We start from the raw sequence: 18,022 nt of genomic DNA, 5'->3' as shown, positions 1-18,022 counted from the left end.
ATACCGCTGTGAGCCAGGCCACATCTATCTCCGAACCCCCCTCTCTGTCGCTCACTTTGGGCTGCTCTGCTCCTACACACACTGCACTGCGAGTAAATAGCCCATGTCCAGACGTATCATCGCTCCTCCGAGAGACTCCCAGGTCTACATATCTCACTTTAATTGAACTTTTGATGCATTGCGGGCCATGGGGGAACAGCACTCCGCTTCGTAATGGAGGCTCTAGATAAATGGTCGCTTCCCTCTGTGTTTTTTAGGGATCGTTGTTTTATTTTTTTTTGCGCAGAGGAAACAATGGGAAGAATATTCTCTCTCATTTCTTGTCTTGGTGGCACAAATGGGGCAGAACATGTTTAGATGGGTCATATGAGTCCCCCGAGGGTTGGTGATTTTCTGCCGAGTAGAAGGAAATGTGCCTGCAATCCAACTCCTCACTACATCTCATATTGGTTTTCAAAGGGGCTATGCAAACCATGCCCATAACCTATTGTAAAAGGAAGTGCTCTATTTTGGAAGATTAACTGGAAAGAAATTTGCCCATTTTTTCTTCTCATCTGTAGTCCTTTGTGCTTTGAGTCTATTATAGCAGCCCGATTCAGCAGTGATACACACTTTGAAATAGTGCAAAGCTTCTGAGGTATTTTCTTGTTCAGATGTGAATTGCGCAACTGCTTCTTCATGCCAAACTTGACAACATTTAAAGGTTATTTCTTCAGACGTTGAAATGTAGTTTACGAAAGTTTAACTTCATCCAGTAAGCATACCATCATTCACTTTGTTTCCTATTCTAGGGGCATAGGGGCATGAATACAAACGTATTATCATCAGCATAGCTTCCTGTTTCTTCTCCTCTTTCCTATTAGCCATGTGCATAATGTCATTAACCTATTTACCTTATAGCCTATAAGCACGGCACAATAATGCACATTCCTCACGCTTGATGTTTAACCTATGGGCTCACTTTTGCAATTATCACCTTCCTCTCTCTCAACCAATGGGTGTAAATCTTGGGATGTATTTATATGTGAACTTACCCTCGTCCTCTCACTTGCTGTTTTTCAGCAACAGGACGAGGCCATTCCCCAAACTATTTAATAAAATGTAATATTGCATTCTGTCTTTGTTGTTCCTTCAGTTAAGCCTGTACTCGATTGAACTAGGAATGCATTGTTCAACAGAGCGGCAAGGGGCAGCCCATTGAAGGGGGATTCCTGTAGAGATGAAAGGTTGTTGAACTGAGGCAGTCGGAAAGTCGGAACCCATCTTCCTTTCAACAACCTTTGTACTTATAGGAGGTGGAAATGTACTGAAAACATACTGAAGCTGTGCACCAAATCAGGCCCAATTGATCTGCTGTAACTAGGCTTTGTAATTTACAGTACTTGACACACAACACAATGTTGATTTAGACTGAGCTAGCGTGAGTCAACTGTTCAGTCTAAAATACTCTAAATGATTCAAACTCTGCAAACTTGGATTGTCAACTATTTTGTTCCAATCATTTGGGGTCTAATAGTAAAATACCCTTCCTGATAACTGCCCGGATGTATAGCCCTCAAAGTCATAGTCAGTAAACAAACTAGAGTCAAGGTATGTCATCATATTTATTATATATGCATTCATAGTATGAAAAATGTATGCACTCACTAACTGTAAGTCGCTCTGGATAAGAGCGTCTGCTAAAATTAAAAAAATTAATTCTAAATGCAGCTCTGATGCAAAGCAGTTGTTTTTTAAGCATGTTTTTTATTTTTTTTATAAATCTATTAATATATGAATCACACTTCGAGGAGACTGCTGAACAAAGTATTTTCACAAGCCCACTCTCATTCAAATGTGTTTTTTTTTTTACTTTAATCTTTCCTGTTTGCATCTACAACATACCAGTGCCTGTTTCTCATGCTTTGTAACCACCCTCTCTAAGTGTGAAACCTTTTAACACATCTCGTTGCTTTATCCCTCCCACAGCCCTTGACCCCAAGCAGGAGACGGTGGATGCATTGATGCGGCAGTTCAAGGAGAGTTTCCGTACTAACACCACCCCGGAGATCGCCCACTTTCAACACAACGTCACACACAGCTCCTCCACAGGATGCAACAGAGGCCCAAGCCACACCAGAGGTAAGATAGAGGCTCATTAGTCAATGTTCTGACTTGCCTAGTTAAATAAAGGTTAAATAAAATAAATAAATAGCCTTTTATCAATGTACAGAGAGCACATTTCTGTCAAGGTTGACACCCACTATGTATACAGTGGGACAACAGTTAATGAATCACTCTTCTGTTCAAATGCAAGGGCAACTTAATAGACTACATATACTGTACAAGCACATGCTGAGCATTATTTGGCTTGTTGTTCTAGTATGCTGTATCCCTTTACTTTCTGGAGGCTTGTGTGTGTGTGGTGCAGCAACTGACTACAATGTCTAGATGTATCACATCCATGACCTCAGTCCTCAGGACCATAAATTCAGACCTTGGCCGTTGCCGTGCACTCAAATCATATATGACAGTAAAAGACCCATCAATGTCATTGACATTACCCACTACTGGAAGAGACTGAGTGGCCTCTGTGGAAATGAGACATTAACCTTGGACAGCTTACCCCATGCCCTTGACTACACACTTTATCAGCCCCTCATGCCGCCTCCTCTATATGCTAAGTAGTGTACTTTAATGTAGCATATTACACAGAGCAGACCCTAACCATTGGCTGGGGGGTTGCTAGATGTCCAACCAACGTAACTAACAGGAAGGCTATGTCTTTTTGTTGAAAAAAGTGTTTTTATATTTTCTGTTACCACTTTAACTCTCAAGTTAGAAGTATTAGTTATTGAAAAACCCTGAGCGAATAGCCCAGGAATTTGCTTAGCTTTGTTAGCGAATGTCGGCTCTGTGAAATCAAATCCCTTTAGTGGGTCCAACTGTCTAACTTTCAAATCCTAAAGACTCTCAGTGCAAGTTGCTGGCGGGAGATTTCCTCTCGGTGAAATTGTGTTTCTCAGCACAAAGAGGGACCCAATGCAAGATAACAAACATGCTAATTGGACTAGGACTTTTACAGAAGGGAAACTCAATTAGCCGAGAGAGGGAAAGGAGAGTTCGACGGCTAGGCTCTGAGATTAGCCCACGCGAGGAAATTAATGTGCAGTCAAATTATACGCGAGATGGAGAAGGCAGGAATTGGGAATATACGAGGCGAGAGGGTGGGCTATGGAGTATTTTTCTATTTCATTTGGGCTGGCTTGAAACAGCGTTTTATGCCGTAAATTAGTTCCCCTTTCTGCCGTCTTTCCACGTTTCCCCGAGCCCCACTGAACATTTGTTTGACATGGATGCCAGTTTTTAAATAGATTAAGTGTGAGTGCAGCTGTGAGGTTCTCTTTATTTCCCCCGTCGTCGTTGTTGCTGCTGATTACTTTTGCATTGTAATGAGAGGCCATGGCGGAGACAGGCCCTTTGCCACGGTGGCACGAGGCCCCATGCTGTGCGGGGGCGTCTCAGTGACACCAGACAGGCAAGGGGGAGAGGACACCATCTGTGCAGTTTATTAAGAGTCTTGCTGACGAGTTAAACCACTGATAGAGGCATACATTTCTTTGAATTAGATTGTGGGGAGAACTGAGGGGGAACGGTTCTAGTTGTTGTGGGATCCATTTGTTCAAGTAGTTATGTTTCCGTTCTTGTTTGCGAGAACACTTGTGTTTGAGAGGAGAGAGAGAGAGAGAGAGAGAGAGAGAGAGAGAGCGGAAAGACTGCTGTGTCAGGAAAGACTGCTGTACCCCACTTCAGCACCAAGGACAGTGTCTCTGCTATTGTAGAATAGAGTCTGAAAAGAGAGACATTATTAGAGATTATAAGTGAGTAAATGTAGTCTGAGTGAGATCAAGTTGCATTGGTAAAGAGCAGACGGCCAGTTGAAGTGTTGTGTTTGGTTCAGTGAGACTCAACAAATAGAGCACTGTCCTTGGCGCTGAAATGGAGAGAAGAGCTCTCTCCACTCTCCCACTTCGCTCTCGCTCTTCTTTTCTATTATATTATCTAGCTACATGTCAAACACACACAAATATGCATGTTCACACACACACACACACACAACTACATCAGCACACAAAGACACAAATCTCTCCCTTCAAATTCAGATTTTCAGATTATATTTCATTGTCTGTATTCTCTATTTCACTGTGCAGTGTTTGAGGGCTCCACGATTGGGCTAGTTAACATTCTGCCCGGGCCACCATTCAGAGACACACTTTGAAGTCATTTCACAATGACGTTTAGTCTCAAATTGAATTTCTGTATTCTGTCCCTACTGTATGTGCATACAACTTTGTGCACTGTGTTTCCCTCTGTGATGATAATAATGTTTGATGTGCTCCTTAGGAGCTGTGGAACTGTTTTGATGTGTCAGAACTAATCTTTGGCCCACTATGACAGCCTAACCTTGTTTTTCTCATCCCACTTATCTGATATTAATTGATGCTTTGAAGTTACACATGAAAGTGTCCAGTGTTGTGTCTGTCTCTCAGTAGATTCCCCTAATATAGAGACAGTGTGTGGAGACAGAAAATGGTGTTGGCTGAATTCGCAAAGCCTGTTACTTACCCTGACCAGTGTGTGTGTTTGATTCAGGGAGTGTTGATGGCTGGTGAATGGATTCTGTGGTTTGCTACACTTTCAACACCCTTCAATCTTCCGTCTAGACAATACACCGTGATTGCAGCTCTGACCCAAAGTCTTAGGTTTTCTATAACAGGCCCAATGATCTACAGACAGACAACAATGCGTGTGTGTGTGTGTGTGTGTGTGTGTGTGTGTGTGTGTGTGTGTGTGCATGCTCCTGTCCAGGCTATTACATCAATGGACTCATGCTTAACTGAAAGTCGAGCAATGTGTTTCTAACCATCAATGTAATTACCACATAGTCTTACACTGACCATTTCTCCAGACCAGACGAACAGAGCTGGTGTAACTGAGTCAGGTTTTTATAGGCCTCCTTGCTCGCACACACTTTTTCAGTTCTGCCCACACATTTTCTATAGGATTGAGGTCAGGGCTTTGTGATGGCCACTCCAATACCTTGACTTTGTTGTCCTTAAGCCATTTTGCCACAACTTTGGAAGTATGCTTGGGGTCATTGTCCATTTGGAAGACTCATTTGCGACCAAGCTTTAACTTCCTGACTGATGTCTTGAGATGTTGCTTCAATATGTCCACATAATTTTCCTTCCTCATGATGCCATCTATTTTGTGAAGTGCACCAGCCCCTCCTGCAGCAAAGCACCCCCACCTCATGATGCTGCCACCCCCGTGCTTCACGGTTGGGATGGTGTTCTTCGGCTTGCAAGCGTCCCCCTTTTTCCCTCCAAACATAACAATGGTCATTATGGCCAAACATTTCTATTTGTGTTTCATCAGACCAGAGGACATTTCTCCAAAAAGTACAATCTTTGTCCCCATGTGCAGTTGCAAACCGTAGTTTGGCTTTTTTATGGCGGTTTTGGAGCAGTGGCTTCTTCCTTGCTGAGCGGCCTTTCAGGTTATGTCGATATAGGACTCGATTTACTGTGGATATAGATACTTTTGTACCTGTTTCCTCCAGCATCTTCACAAGGTCCTTTGCTGTTGTTCTGGGAATTATTTGCACTTTTCGCACCAATGTACGTTCATCTCTAGGAGACAGAACACGTCTCCTTTCTGAGCGGTATGGCGGCTGCGTGGTCCCATGGTGTTTATACTTGCATACTATTGTTTGTACAGATGAATGTGGTACCTTCAGGCGTTTGGAAATTGCTCTGAAGGATGAACCAGACTTGTGGAGGTCTACAATAATTTTTCTGAGGTCTTGGCTGATTTCTTTTGATTTTCCCATGATGTCAAGCAAAGAGGCACTGAGTTTGAAGGTATCCCTTGAAATACATCCACAGGTACACCTCCAATTGACTCAAATGATGTCAATTAGCCTATCAGAAGCTTCTAAAGCCATGACATTTTCCAAGCTGTTTAAAGGCAAAGTCAACTTAGTGTATGTAAACTTCTGACACACTGGAATTGTGATACAGTGAATTATAAGTGAAATAATCTGTCTGTAAACAATTGTTGGAAAAATTGCTTGTGTCATGCACAAAGTAGATGTCCTAACCGACTTGCCAACACTATAGTTTGTTAAGAATAAATGTGTGGAGTGGTTGAAAAACGAGTTTTAATGACTCCAACCTAAGTGTATGTAAACTTCTGACTTCAACTCTATGTCATGTATCTCATATGTCAGCCTGACTGCATAGCCCTACAACAGTTATTAATGTACCATGTCTTCTGTCTCACTGGTTGATAAGCTTACAGGAATATGATTCAATTGACACATCCTGGTCTTAGGAGTGAAACATCCATTTTAGATGGCCCTAACAATCCATGGTTTCCCCAGCCTCACTTTCAGTTGCACAGGGTGGGTGGAGATAGCCATAGGGGAGGTGCAACAATTACCCAAGATGGAGGAATGAAACCCTGCGATGCTGGTGTTAATAGCCCAAGGTGCCATTGTGCTAAGGGTTCTGGATTTGAGCCCCCATGGCAGCCAGTCATCAGTCAAACCCTATGAGATCACATTTACCAATGTACTCTCTCCCTGACCCCGCCATTTGCAGATTACACCCGGAGTGCTGTGTGTGCCATTTATATGCTCGTTAGCCTAAACGATCCATTAATCAAAATGGAATATGTGAATAAACGTCCAGGGGAGATGGAGGTAGGCAGTAAGGCCACTTGGATGGGAGTGCTGCAACCAGCCTGACCATTAAAACTCCCACCTGTTCCAATGTTTTACCCTAACCCGTGTCACAGATAAATGAGGACATGAATTCAGCAATATCCTTATGGCTATCACATTTCAGGAAAAGACCCAGATGCAGACAGTGTCGAAGTAACAAAAGTTTATTACAAAAACAGGGGGCTGGCAAACGACAGGTCAAGGGCAGGCAGAGGTCAGTAATCCAGGGTGGTGTGGCAAGGTACCGAATGGCAGGCAGGAAAACAGGAACTTGAGAAAGACAGGAGCAAGGGGAAAAACACTGATAGACTTGACGAAACAAAACAAACTGGCAACAGACAAACAGAGAACACAGGTTTAAATACACTGGGGATAATGGGGAAGATGGGCGACACCTGGAGGGGGGTGGAGACAATCACAAAGACAGGTGAAACAGATCAGGGAAACAGGAGACAAAGGGCTGTGAGACATGGGTTTGATCCTAGACACATGAAAAGTGGGATGTATATGGAGGGTACGGGGCAACAGAAGATGACCAGCAGAGGTGCTAATGATCTTGGAGATGGGGAAAGGGCCAATAAACCAGGGGGAAAGTTTGCGGGACTCCACCTGGAGGGGCAAGTATCGGGTGGACAGCCATACCTTCTGCCCGAGAAGATACCAGGGAGCCGGGGTCCAGTGGCGGTCCACTTGTCGTTGATACCTGGAGGTGGTCTTGAGAAGAGCCAACCGGGCTCTCCTCCAGGTACGATGACAGCGGCGGACAAACATCTGGGCCGAGGGTATGCCGACCTCTTGCTCCGGGAAGAGCGGGGGCTAATAACCCAGGGAACACTCAAAGGGCGAAAGACCTGTGGCAGAGCAGGGAATGGTGTTGCGGGCGTATTCGACCCACACTAGTTGCTGGCTCCAGGTGGTGGGGTTGGCGGAGACCAGACAGTGCAGTGTCGTCTCCAGGTCTTGGTTGGCTCGCTCCGACTAGCCATTGAACTGAGGGTGGAAACCGGAGGAAAGGCTGGCAGACGACACAATTAGTGTGCAGAACATCTTCCAGAACCGTGACAAGAACTGAGGACACCGGTCGGAGACCATGTCCACTGGGAGTCCATGGATCCGGAAGACGTGCTGCACCATAAGCTGGGCCGTCTCTTTGGCAGAGGGTAGCTTGAGGAGAGGAATGAAGTGTGCAGCTTTAGAAAACCGGTCCACAACTGTCAGGATGGCAGTGTTGCCATCAGATGGGAAAGACCCGTGACAAAGTCCAGGGATATGTGAGACCAGGGATGGTGAGGAACAGGTAGAGGTTGGAGGAGACCAGCCGGAGCTTGCCGAGGAGTCTTGTTCTGTGCACAGATCGTGCAGGCAGCGACGAACGCGGAGACGTCAGGAAACATGGTAGGCCACCAAAAGCGTTGTCGCACAAAGCACAGGGTCCAACGGGAGCCCGGGTAGCAGGCAAGGAGTGGGCCCACTCCAGGGCTGCGGAGCGGACAGCATCAGGAACAAACATCCGGTTATCTGGGCCCACTGGGTCAAAACCAGGAAAACAGGAACTTGAGAAAGACAGGAGCAAGGGGAAAAACACTGGTAGGCTTGACAAAACAAAACGAACTGGCAACAGACAAGCAGAGAACACAGGTATAAATACACTGGGGATAATGGGGAAGATGGGCGACACCTGGAGGGGGTGGAGACAATCACAAAGACATGTGAAACAGATCAGGGTGTGACAATGGCACTGCAATTTTAGAAGATTCTGGTTTTGAAAGCCTTCAGGTTCCAAAAACTCAGAGATTATTGAAATCTGTTCCATTGCTGTACTGTAACATGCAACTGTGCTGCCACCTGTTTGCCAGTTTCAAAACCCTATATCAAGCAGTGGGATATTTAATTGGATGCAGTTAGGATAGAGAGAGATGGAGTGTGAGAGAGAGGGGTGCCCACCTGGGGAATCTAGGGCTGGTCAGGGATCAGTGGAGCCACTGAAGAGTTGCTGCTTCCTGATGTGCACTTGGCTGGAGGTGGGCTGCCTGGGGCACTATGGCAAGGCCGTCTGGCGCTCCCGCTACTCACTCACCCTGCTTGGACTTCATTACACCTAATCAGCCACCATAATTTCCTGACAAGGCCAGACTGCAAACAAAAGCCAGTTAGAATGAAGCATGGTGGAATATAATAAAGTGCTTCTGCCCACACACATTCATTTTGCTATAATACTGTATATGTTACATACATTCCTTTTTCATTCCTAGGCCTATATTAACTTTTATCGCATGTCCAAATTAACATCATGACATTTTGAATTCAACAAGCTTTGAGAATTTTTTTATCGCATATAAATAACTTGGTTCACTGTTATCACAATGAAATGTCAAGATCAAGCATGACTTCTTAGTAATCAACAATTCAGTCTTATTCACATCAGTCCTACCACACTAGAAAGCATGTTTATCTGCAAACTTCACTCTGGAAGCACCCTTTTAGACTAGTAGAAGTACCCTTGGAGACTATAACAAGCAGCGTGTTGTGTTTTTAACCAGGCCCCTGTTATGGCTTCAGAGAGGACATGTATATCTGTCTCCATAGTATTACCATCACTGTCTTGGATTGCAGGCTATACTATTAGATGACACTATTGACTATGCCTAATATCGAGAGCTAGGGCTCCTCCAGAACCATTAGAAATGTCTTTCTCAGCAGTCGTTTCTACTAGCATCACACTTCAGCAACCTGCTCCATCACCATCTGAGATCAGGGATGTAGTGGAGGAGAAACACATAAAACACAGTTTATGCACCTTTTTACCCACTTATCATTGCGTTCCCAGCGTTGATCAACACGACTCAGAACGCTAATATTCTTGATCTGAGTCCTAATCGCGCCTGCCTCTCTGTGAACGAGTGGAATCATGTTTCAGATATGCTCATTATGTTCTCCTGCTCCCCCCGGATTTGCCTTGTTATTCACCACTCTGTCCAACAGCAAACTCCACCCACGGCTGAGGCAGAGACGTGAAACTAACTACCTCAGCCCAGAGTCAGACCAATGCTGGTAAGTAGAGACGCCACTGACAGTGGGCTTGCGAGATGCCAGACATAAGGCATTTTTTTTAAAACTCCCCTCGACTCCTGCCGAGTCAACAAACCCCCCCCCCCCCCCCAAAAAAAAGAGAATCAGTGGAATTAAACAATACAGTTCTAAAAATGTAATATCATATGGTTTATATCAGTGGTTGTTCATCTTATCTTGATCACCCACTGGAGTTTATAGTTTACCCATCTTTTTTCACCACCGTCTGTCATATTTAATGACATGAGGATAGAGACAAGTGTAGCCTGGCGGAAGTAAACTCAGCACGGGACACAAACTAATTTGGGGTTGTTTATTCTGTCAAAGCTTAAATTTAAAATAGGATAATGTAGAAGGGAAATCCCCACAAGATGAAGTCACCATAAAGTAAAGTTCAGTCTAAATCACAATCAAGTGAAATAAATCTGTTTTTAAAGTGCATAAAACAATCTGAGTACAATAAGGACAAAGTGAAATGGATAACCGGTAGTGGCTCTGCTTTCAATAGAAAAACACTAGAAAATACAGAGACCAAAATGTTCACAGTTAGAATGGACTTTCTAACATTTCAAATATCTGGGTACAAGATGTCCATAAATAAAATGACATTGTGCATGAAAACAAAAATACATTTTGTCATAAAACAATATGAATACTTACAAACACACTGTCCACGTGATACCCTAACCCCACATGGAACAGTAGATCATCATCTCACCCAAACAGCACTGGGGGAAAAGTTATATCAACGGATAAGTTTGTTTCAAAAATGAAACAAAATACAACACACTGAAGCTTTACACCGAATAGAATGTAATTCTGATAATTACTCACACTTCAAATAATGTTATCATCAACTCCACATTTTAGTCATTTAGCAGATGCTCTTATCCAGAGCAACTTACAGTTAGTGAGTGCATACATTTTCATACTGGCCCCCCGTGGGAAACGAACCCACAATCCTGGCATTGCAAGCGCCATGCTCTACCAACTGAACCACAAAGTGGTTCTGAGAGCACTGGTATTCACCTAGCAAGAAGCTAACATCCTCATGTCAATCTGAAAGTATCAACAGGCTAACATGACCATCTGGCATAAATATTACAAAACAAACTCTTATACACTGCAGATAATGCAAAATGATTTATTCCAGTACAAGAGTAAGATAAAAAATTATTATTTACCCACCTAAAGTAACGTTGGACCCACAATGGATTTCAACAGCTCTCCAGTGTAATTGCTTGCTCTCACTCTTACACACTGTGCATGTGCAATCCTATAACCACTTGCACACCTTATTTATGAATCTCTTAAAGGGACAGTGCCTTCTAGTGGATATAAATGAATACAGCGACATGCTTTTACCACCTGGCTACACAAGTACACTAACAGTCTTTAAAGGGGATCTATCCTGTGTCAATCCTTTCTCAAAGTCTTCATGTGTTTTCCATTCAAAATGAATTGAGGTCAGTTTGTATCCATTTGAGAAGTGCTGCTTAGTGCATTGGTGTCATAGATAGTGACATAGTGAATGCAGATCACTTAAGATTTACTTCAAAACATCTGTACATGTCCTGAGGAATCAAGAAATGCCTTCAAAACCAGCTAATAAGGGCAACAGTGAGCTCTATTACGTTCAAGTAGGCTTGGGTTTTGCCAGGTCATTGTGGACGGGGTTGGCATATGGTCGTAATCCCATGACTCCGTATCTGCAGGTCACGTGTTCAATCCCAGTGGTAGACCCTAGTTTTTACTTTTTTGGGTTTTAACCCTATCCCAAACCTTATGCTGTGTTGACGTCATGTTGGAAACTCGGGATCTCCTAGTTAAAATGAAAATATGTTATTTGCTTGGGGCTTCATATTGGTTGATTCTGAAACTTCCCAAGTGGGAAACTCAGATATCATCTTTCTACAACGAGTAAGCAAGTTGAACATGTCAGAGTTTCCAAGTTTCCGACATGACGTGAATGTGGCATTAACCCTTAACTTAACCATTCTGAATGAATGCCTAAATGTAAATGGCGACTGCACTTCCTGATTTGGCCTCGTTTTAGATTTGGTTCAGTAAGAAATTAGTATCCTAATTCCGACTAGCACGTGGACGTGACATTAATTCAGAGTTGGTTTGGGGGTGTGGTTTGATGTGGGTGTCTCTTGTGTGTGTTCGCAGGTGGGAAGAGTTAGCCAAATAATTTTGCCAATTAGCTTTAGCCGGATGGTGTGCGAGTGTGGCAAAGTTGGTTTTACTTTGGATAGCCTATCTCTGGGGATATTTAGGAACCGTCAATACATTACACAATGTAAATCGTACAATATTTTCATGTTGCACATCTTTTAGTTGTCTCATTAAATGCTTTCAATATTTGTATATTAATTTCTACAATTCATAGTTGGTTTGAGGGTTTTAAGTCATTGACATTTGGAGCTAGTGACCTTTTAAAATACACTATATATACAAAAGTATGTGGACACCCCTTCAAATTAGTGGATTCGGCTATTTCAGCCAAAACCGTTGCTGACAGGTGTATAAAATTGAGCACATAGCCATGCAAGCTCCATAGACATACATTGGCAGTAGAATGGCCTTACTGAAGAGCTCAATGACTTTCAACTTGGCACTATCATAGGATGCCACCTTTCTAACAAGTCAGTTTGTAAAATTTCTGCCATGCTGGAGCTGCCCCGGTCAACTGTAAGTACTGTTATTGTGAAGTGGAAACGTCTAGGAGCAACAACGTCTCAGCCACGAAGTGATAGGCCACACAAGCTCACAGAATGGGGCCGCCGAGTGCTGATGCACATAGCACGTAAAAAACATCTGTCCTCGGTTGCAAAACTCACTACCGAGTTCCAAACTGCCTCTGGAAGCAACATCAGCACAATAACTGTTCATCGGGAGCTTCATGAAATGGGTTTCCATGGCCGAGCAGCCGCACACAAGCCTACGATCACCATGCACAGTGCCAAGCGTCGGCTGGAGTGGTGAAAAGCTTGCCGCCATTGGACTCTGGAGCAGTGGAAACGCGTTCTCTGGAGTGATGAGTCATGCTTCACCATCTGGCAGTCTGACAGACAAATCTGGGTTTGGCGGATTTCAGGAGAACACTACCTGCCCCAATGCATAGTGCCAACTGTAAAGTTGGTGGAGGATAAATAATGGTCTGGAGCTGTTTTTCATGGTTCGGCCTAAGCCCCTTAGTTATGACATTCTAGACTAGGGCTGACCCCAACTAGTCAACTGGTCGATTGTTTGGTTGTTAGGCTGTTGGTCGACCGAGATTGTTTTAGTCGAGCAGTAACAAATATATATTTGTGCCCATCTCATTGAACTAATCCATTGCGGAGGCCTAGACTATTTATGCTTGATCTGAAAATGTGGTCGGAGGCTCCATATGGAAGGTGTGACACAATTGCAGAGCCTCCAGAGGCATGCAGAGGCCAAATCGAGCTCTGTTCCGCATCGCCATGCACCTCCCAAATGTTGTAACATTGCGGAGGGCTCTGTATAGCTCCGCATTGACAGCATTGGTTGACGGTAGAAAACATAAACTCACTTCCTTGACAACAGCTCTGCACTGCTCTGTGAAGCTCAAAAAGTATGAATGTACTGACTTCTGCTGAGGTCGTATCACCGTAAATGCTGCATGACCAATGCAGACATCGGATTGATCATGTGCCCAGATGCACAATGCACTTCTCTCTCCAGAATGCACTCTCTCCCGCCAATTTGTGCACATTCATTGTTTCATAACTTCATTCTGTGAATTGTTTGTGTTTGATTGTTAGTGTATATCTATTCCCCATTACATATATCACCAGTAGTATTTTTACCCTTAATTCCTATCATTACTAATCTACAATGTTTGTTACTTTAGTTACAGTAATTTCTGTTAATGCATTCAAAATTATTATTCCAGTCTTCCCATTATCATTGTCGGAGTGGGCACATTGTTTGCAGAGTGCACAACCTATGCTACACTTGTGATAAACAAGTTTTGGTTTATTTCATTCCATTTATGACTTTTGTCAATTTAGTCATTGTCTTTTGTTTGGAGCGCTCCTGTCAATGTTGAGGAAGGATGTGCACACATATGTAGGCATATAAATGTGCCCATTTGGGGATCTGATAGTATTTCTGATTGGCTTAACGCACCACCACTAATGACGACCTGTGGAGCTTCTCAAAGTAATGTTTTCTTCACCTCAATCAGCAAGCAAACTAAGTGTGTAAATTAAACTGTTTCAGAAAATGTGCATATGAAAACCATAACTGCACGCAGATCGGTAGAAATGGTAAGATAAATTGGCATTCCACATGAGAAAGGTTGCCAACTCCTCGTGTAGCCTATTACCGGCAACTTCAGGAGAGTAATGGCAGAATCTGCGAAAGCCAGCAGGAGTGGGAGGAGAATAGTTGGGTCAGGTTACATTTTTTTCTTCTGGTTATCTTGATATCTGGCGCCCACTTGTGGCATTTGTCTTATTTCACAAACCGTAAGCTTTAAGCATCAGACAAGCTCAATGCACATTGTTGATTTTATTAAAACACATAGGGTGTGTCTATATATGGAAAAATACACCTTTAGAAATGTTGACCAATGGATTGGTCGAAAGAACAGACGATATTCGGTCGACTAAGAATTGTTTTGTTTGTTGTCGGGGACAGCCCTTTTCTAGACGATTCTGTACTTCCAACTTTGTGGCAACACATTTTATTTGTCACATGCGCCAAATACAACAGGTGTAGACCTTACATTGAAATGCTTACTTACAAGCCCTTAACCAACAATGCAGTTTTAAGAAAAATATGTGTTAAGAAAGTATTTACTAAATAAACTTAAGTAAAAATAAAAAGATATGAGCAACAATAAAATAACAGTAACGAGGCTATATACAGGGGGTACCGGTACAGAGTCAATGTGCGGGGGCACAGGTTAGTTGAGGTAATTGAGGTAATATGTACATGTAGGTAGAGGTAAAGTGACTATGCATAGATAATAAACAGAGAGTAGCAGCAGCTTAAAGCTATGCCCCTGTGCACAAAGCGAGGTCCATACAGAAATGCTTTGTTGAGATCGGTGTGGAAGAACTTGACTGGTCTGCACAGAGCCCTGACCTCAACCCCATTGAACACCTTTGGGATGAATTGGAGTGCCGACTGCGAGCCAGGCCTAATCGCCCAACATCAGTGCCCGACCTCAATAATGCTCTTGTGGCTGAATGGAAGCAAGTCCCCGCAGCAATGTTCCAACATCTAGTGGAAAGCCTTCCCAGAAGAGTGGAGGCTGTTATAGCAGCAAAGGGGGTACCAACTCCATAGTAATGCCCATGATTTTGGAATGAGATGTTCGACGAGCAGGTGTCCACATACTTTTGGTCATGTAGTGTATTGTCCCATCTACGTACATTGTGTGATTTGCTGTTGGTCCCTAACTAGCTCCATAGGGATATTGAATGTCAAACTAAATTGACCATGGGCATTACAATTGGGTCGCGTGCAGCTGCGCTCCGAATCGATGAATACTTGGGTGTTGTCAGCTGTGGGCATGTGGACAGGATTCAAATAAACCCAACCCACAGAAAACTTTTACAGTACCCTTCATTCGGTGAAATACCATTTCTTCCTATGATCTTGCAAATCTCAATTTTGGACAAGACTGATTATCCTATTTACACTTTATAGTCAACTTTGACACCAGAATAAGTGTTTCATAGGCCATTTTCTAAACGAGAAGTAGCTTTTTAGGGGCAGTCGCTCAGCCACAGCCTGAATGCAGCCTCAATGTGATTACCATTGGCAGAGCAGGATAGGACCTACACTCATGCACTTACACACACACAGACAGACACACACACCTTGATCTTTAGAGTGTGTTAGCTGTACTCGCCCGTTTCTCATGCCATGCTGGTTTTTATGCATGTGCCTGGTGCTTTCCCTCTTGAAGTACAGAGAAGGCGTTTGTTTACCCACATCTCTGTATAATTACAGCCTGTATTATTTTGGGTAAACCACACTTAACCTTTTCAGGTTTAAACAGATGCAGAAGGGGTCGCGGGTAGGGGTAATGGGTAATTTATGCTGTCCTTCACAGACATGCACACACAGTCATGTAGATACAAACAACCACACGTCTTTGCACATACTGACTCATTCATTCACATGTTCACTCTATCTCACCCCTACACACAAAGGCAACAAAAGTGACCTTGGCAAATTGTCACTGACATGTTAGTTGTACATGTTAGTTGTGTTCTCAGTAATTCCCTTCCCTGCTTTCATACAAACATATAAAGAGCACACAGACATACAGGTGCATGCATGAATACACCTCCCTCCCGACACACACCTCTCTCTCTCTCTCTCTCTCTCTCTCTCTCTCTCTCTCTCTCTCTCTCTCTCTCTCTCTCTCTCTCTCTCTCTCTCTCTCTCTCTCTCTCTCTCTCTCTCTCTCTCTCTCTCTCTCTCTCTCTCTCTCTGATACACACCATCACTCACACTAGCCCACCTGAGCTGAAGTCCATTAGGTGTGGTAGTGTGTTGATGTGATGGCGTGCGTGCGTGGCAGAAGCAGAGGGTGATCTGTGCTCCCCCACAGAAAAATTATTAGCTTTTAAAGTGCAGAATGAACTCATCTCTGCTTCGCCTCCCAGTGCCTGCACCCCCTTAATCACTCCCATCACAGGGCAGATTGAAAAGCAGCTCCCCCCTCCCTATCCTCCCTCTCTCTCTCTCTCTCTCTCTCTCTCTCTCTCTCTCTCTCTCTCTCTCTCTCTCTCTCTCTCTCTCTCCTCTCCATCCTTATTCTCTCTCCCACTGTATCATCCCTCTCTCTCTTCCTCACCTCCCTTTCCCCTTTCTTTTTAACCTCTGTCCCTCACTTTCTCCCTCTCCACCCACCCTCACTCTCGGTCTCCCTCTCTCTTCCTCACTCCCTCTCATTCCATCCTCACTTCCTCTCACTATGTCCTCCAACACTCTCTCCTTCTATCACTTCTCTCTCTCTCTGTCTCTCTCTCTCTCTCTCTCTCTCTCTCTCTCTTTCATCCCTCATATTCCTCCATCCTTCCTTGTCACCTGCTGCAGAGGCGATCCATCTGGGACTTTGTCAATGCAGTATGAACGACTCTTCTGCTCCGAGTAACAATGCATTATTGGAACTATTACATGCACATTGCACTCCGTGTTGGTGCAAGTCAGTGTGACATGCAAAAACAGAAGCTTTCACTAATGTAATTGATTGTAAAGTTAATGCAATATTTATATGTGAAAAGACTAAGTAATCTATGATTCTATTAATTAAAAGAGTCAATATTTTCTAAAACACCCCAGCACATTAAACTAATAGAGAATGGCAAAACATTAGACTTAATAGTCAAAGAAGTAAAGGTGTTGATTGAACCATTTCAACATTCAAGGAGAATTTTAATTGGTACATTATTTATTTTGAAGGGCATATTTTTGTTAGGAAGGGTGTGAATCTGCTGCACACACACACATACACACACATACACACACACACACTGTTTAGGAGAGAGAGGCAGATGGAGAGATGGAGAGTGGTTGAAGGTGTGAGAAAGGGTAGCACAACTCAGATAGGCAGGCAGCCGGACTAATGAAAAATGTTACCGCCTTCACTCTATAGTTTAGCTTTAGCCTCCAGAGTCAATGCTTTTTATGGAGGTGTGTTAGACACCAGTAGTGCCCTTGACATGGAAGAGAGAGCAGGGATAATGACGACAAGAGAGGATAGGGAGGTGATGCATTTTACAGTGAGGGAGTGAGTGTGGGTGTGTGTGTGTGAGAGAGAGAGAGAGAGAGAGAGAGAGAGAGAGAGAGAGAGAGGGACATAGGGAGGGAGGGGGAGGGAGAGACAGAGTGGACACATTTCAATTAGAGGTCTGAAAAACCTGTCTGTCTGGTAAAACACCTACAATAGAAACACATGCACTGAGTGTGTGTGTGTGTGTGTGTGTGTGTGTGTGTGTGTGTGTGTGTGTGTGTGTGTGTGTGTGTGTGTGTGTGTGTGTGTGTGCATGCGCGTGTGTCCGTGTGCTTGCATGTGTGTGTGTGTGACTGAATACCTATCCTCGGTACTACCGTGCCACCAGGACATCAAAGTCCCGATAAATGCTCAGAGATTGAAAAACAAAATGCATACTGAGGGGATTTAAAGCCGCTGCAGGA

The 18,022-nt window shown here is 43.7% G+C and overlaps 1 protein-coding gene across 1 annotated transcript in view; it reads left to right on the top strand.

Moving 5' to 3' along the window:
* Positions 1–18,022, top strand: part of LOC311099644 (astrotactin-2-like) — a gene marked incomplete at both ends in the record, with an annotated part of 337,207 nt that overhangs the window by 173,710 nt on the left and 145,475 nt on the right. Inside the window, one exon of the mRNA XM_084140362.1 lies at positions 1,969–2,121. Within this exon, the coding sequence (XP_083996488.1) occupies positions 1,969–2,121 (153 nt within the window). The remainder of the gene's footprint in view (positions 1–1,968; positions 2,122–18,022) is intronic.

Source organism: Coregonus lavaretus (genome assembly GCF_964263955.1).
Source record: "Coregonus lavaretus genome assembly, chromosome: 24".
NCBI classification, from domain to species: domain Eukaryota; kingdom Metazoa; phylum Chordata; class Actinopteri; order Salmoniformes; family Salmonidae; genus Coregonus; species Coregonus lavaretus.
Note: the sequence above shows the minus strand (reverse complement) of the source record. Positions and strands in the feature narration are given on the sequence as shown.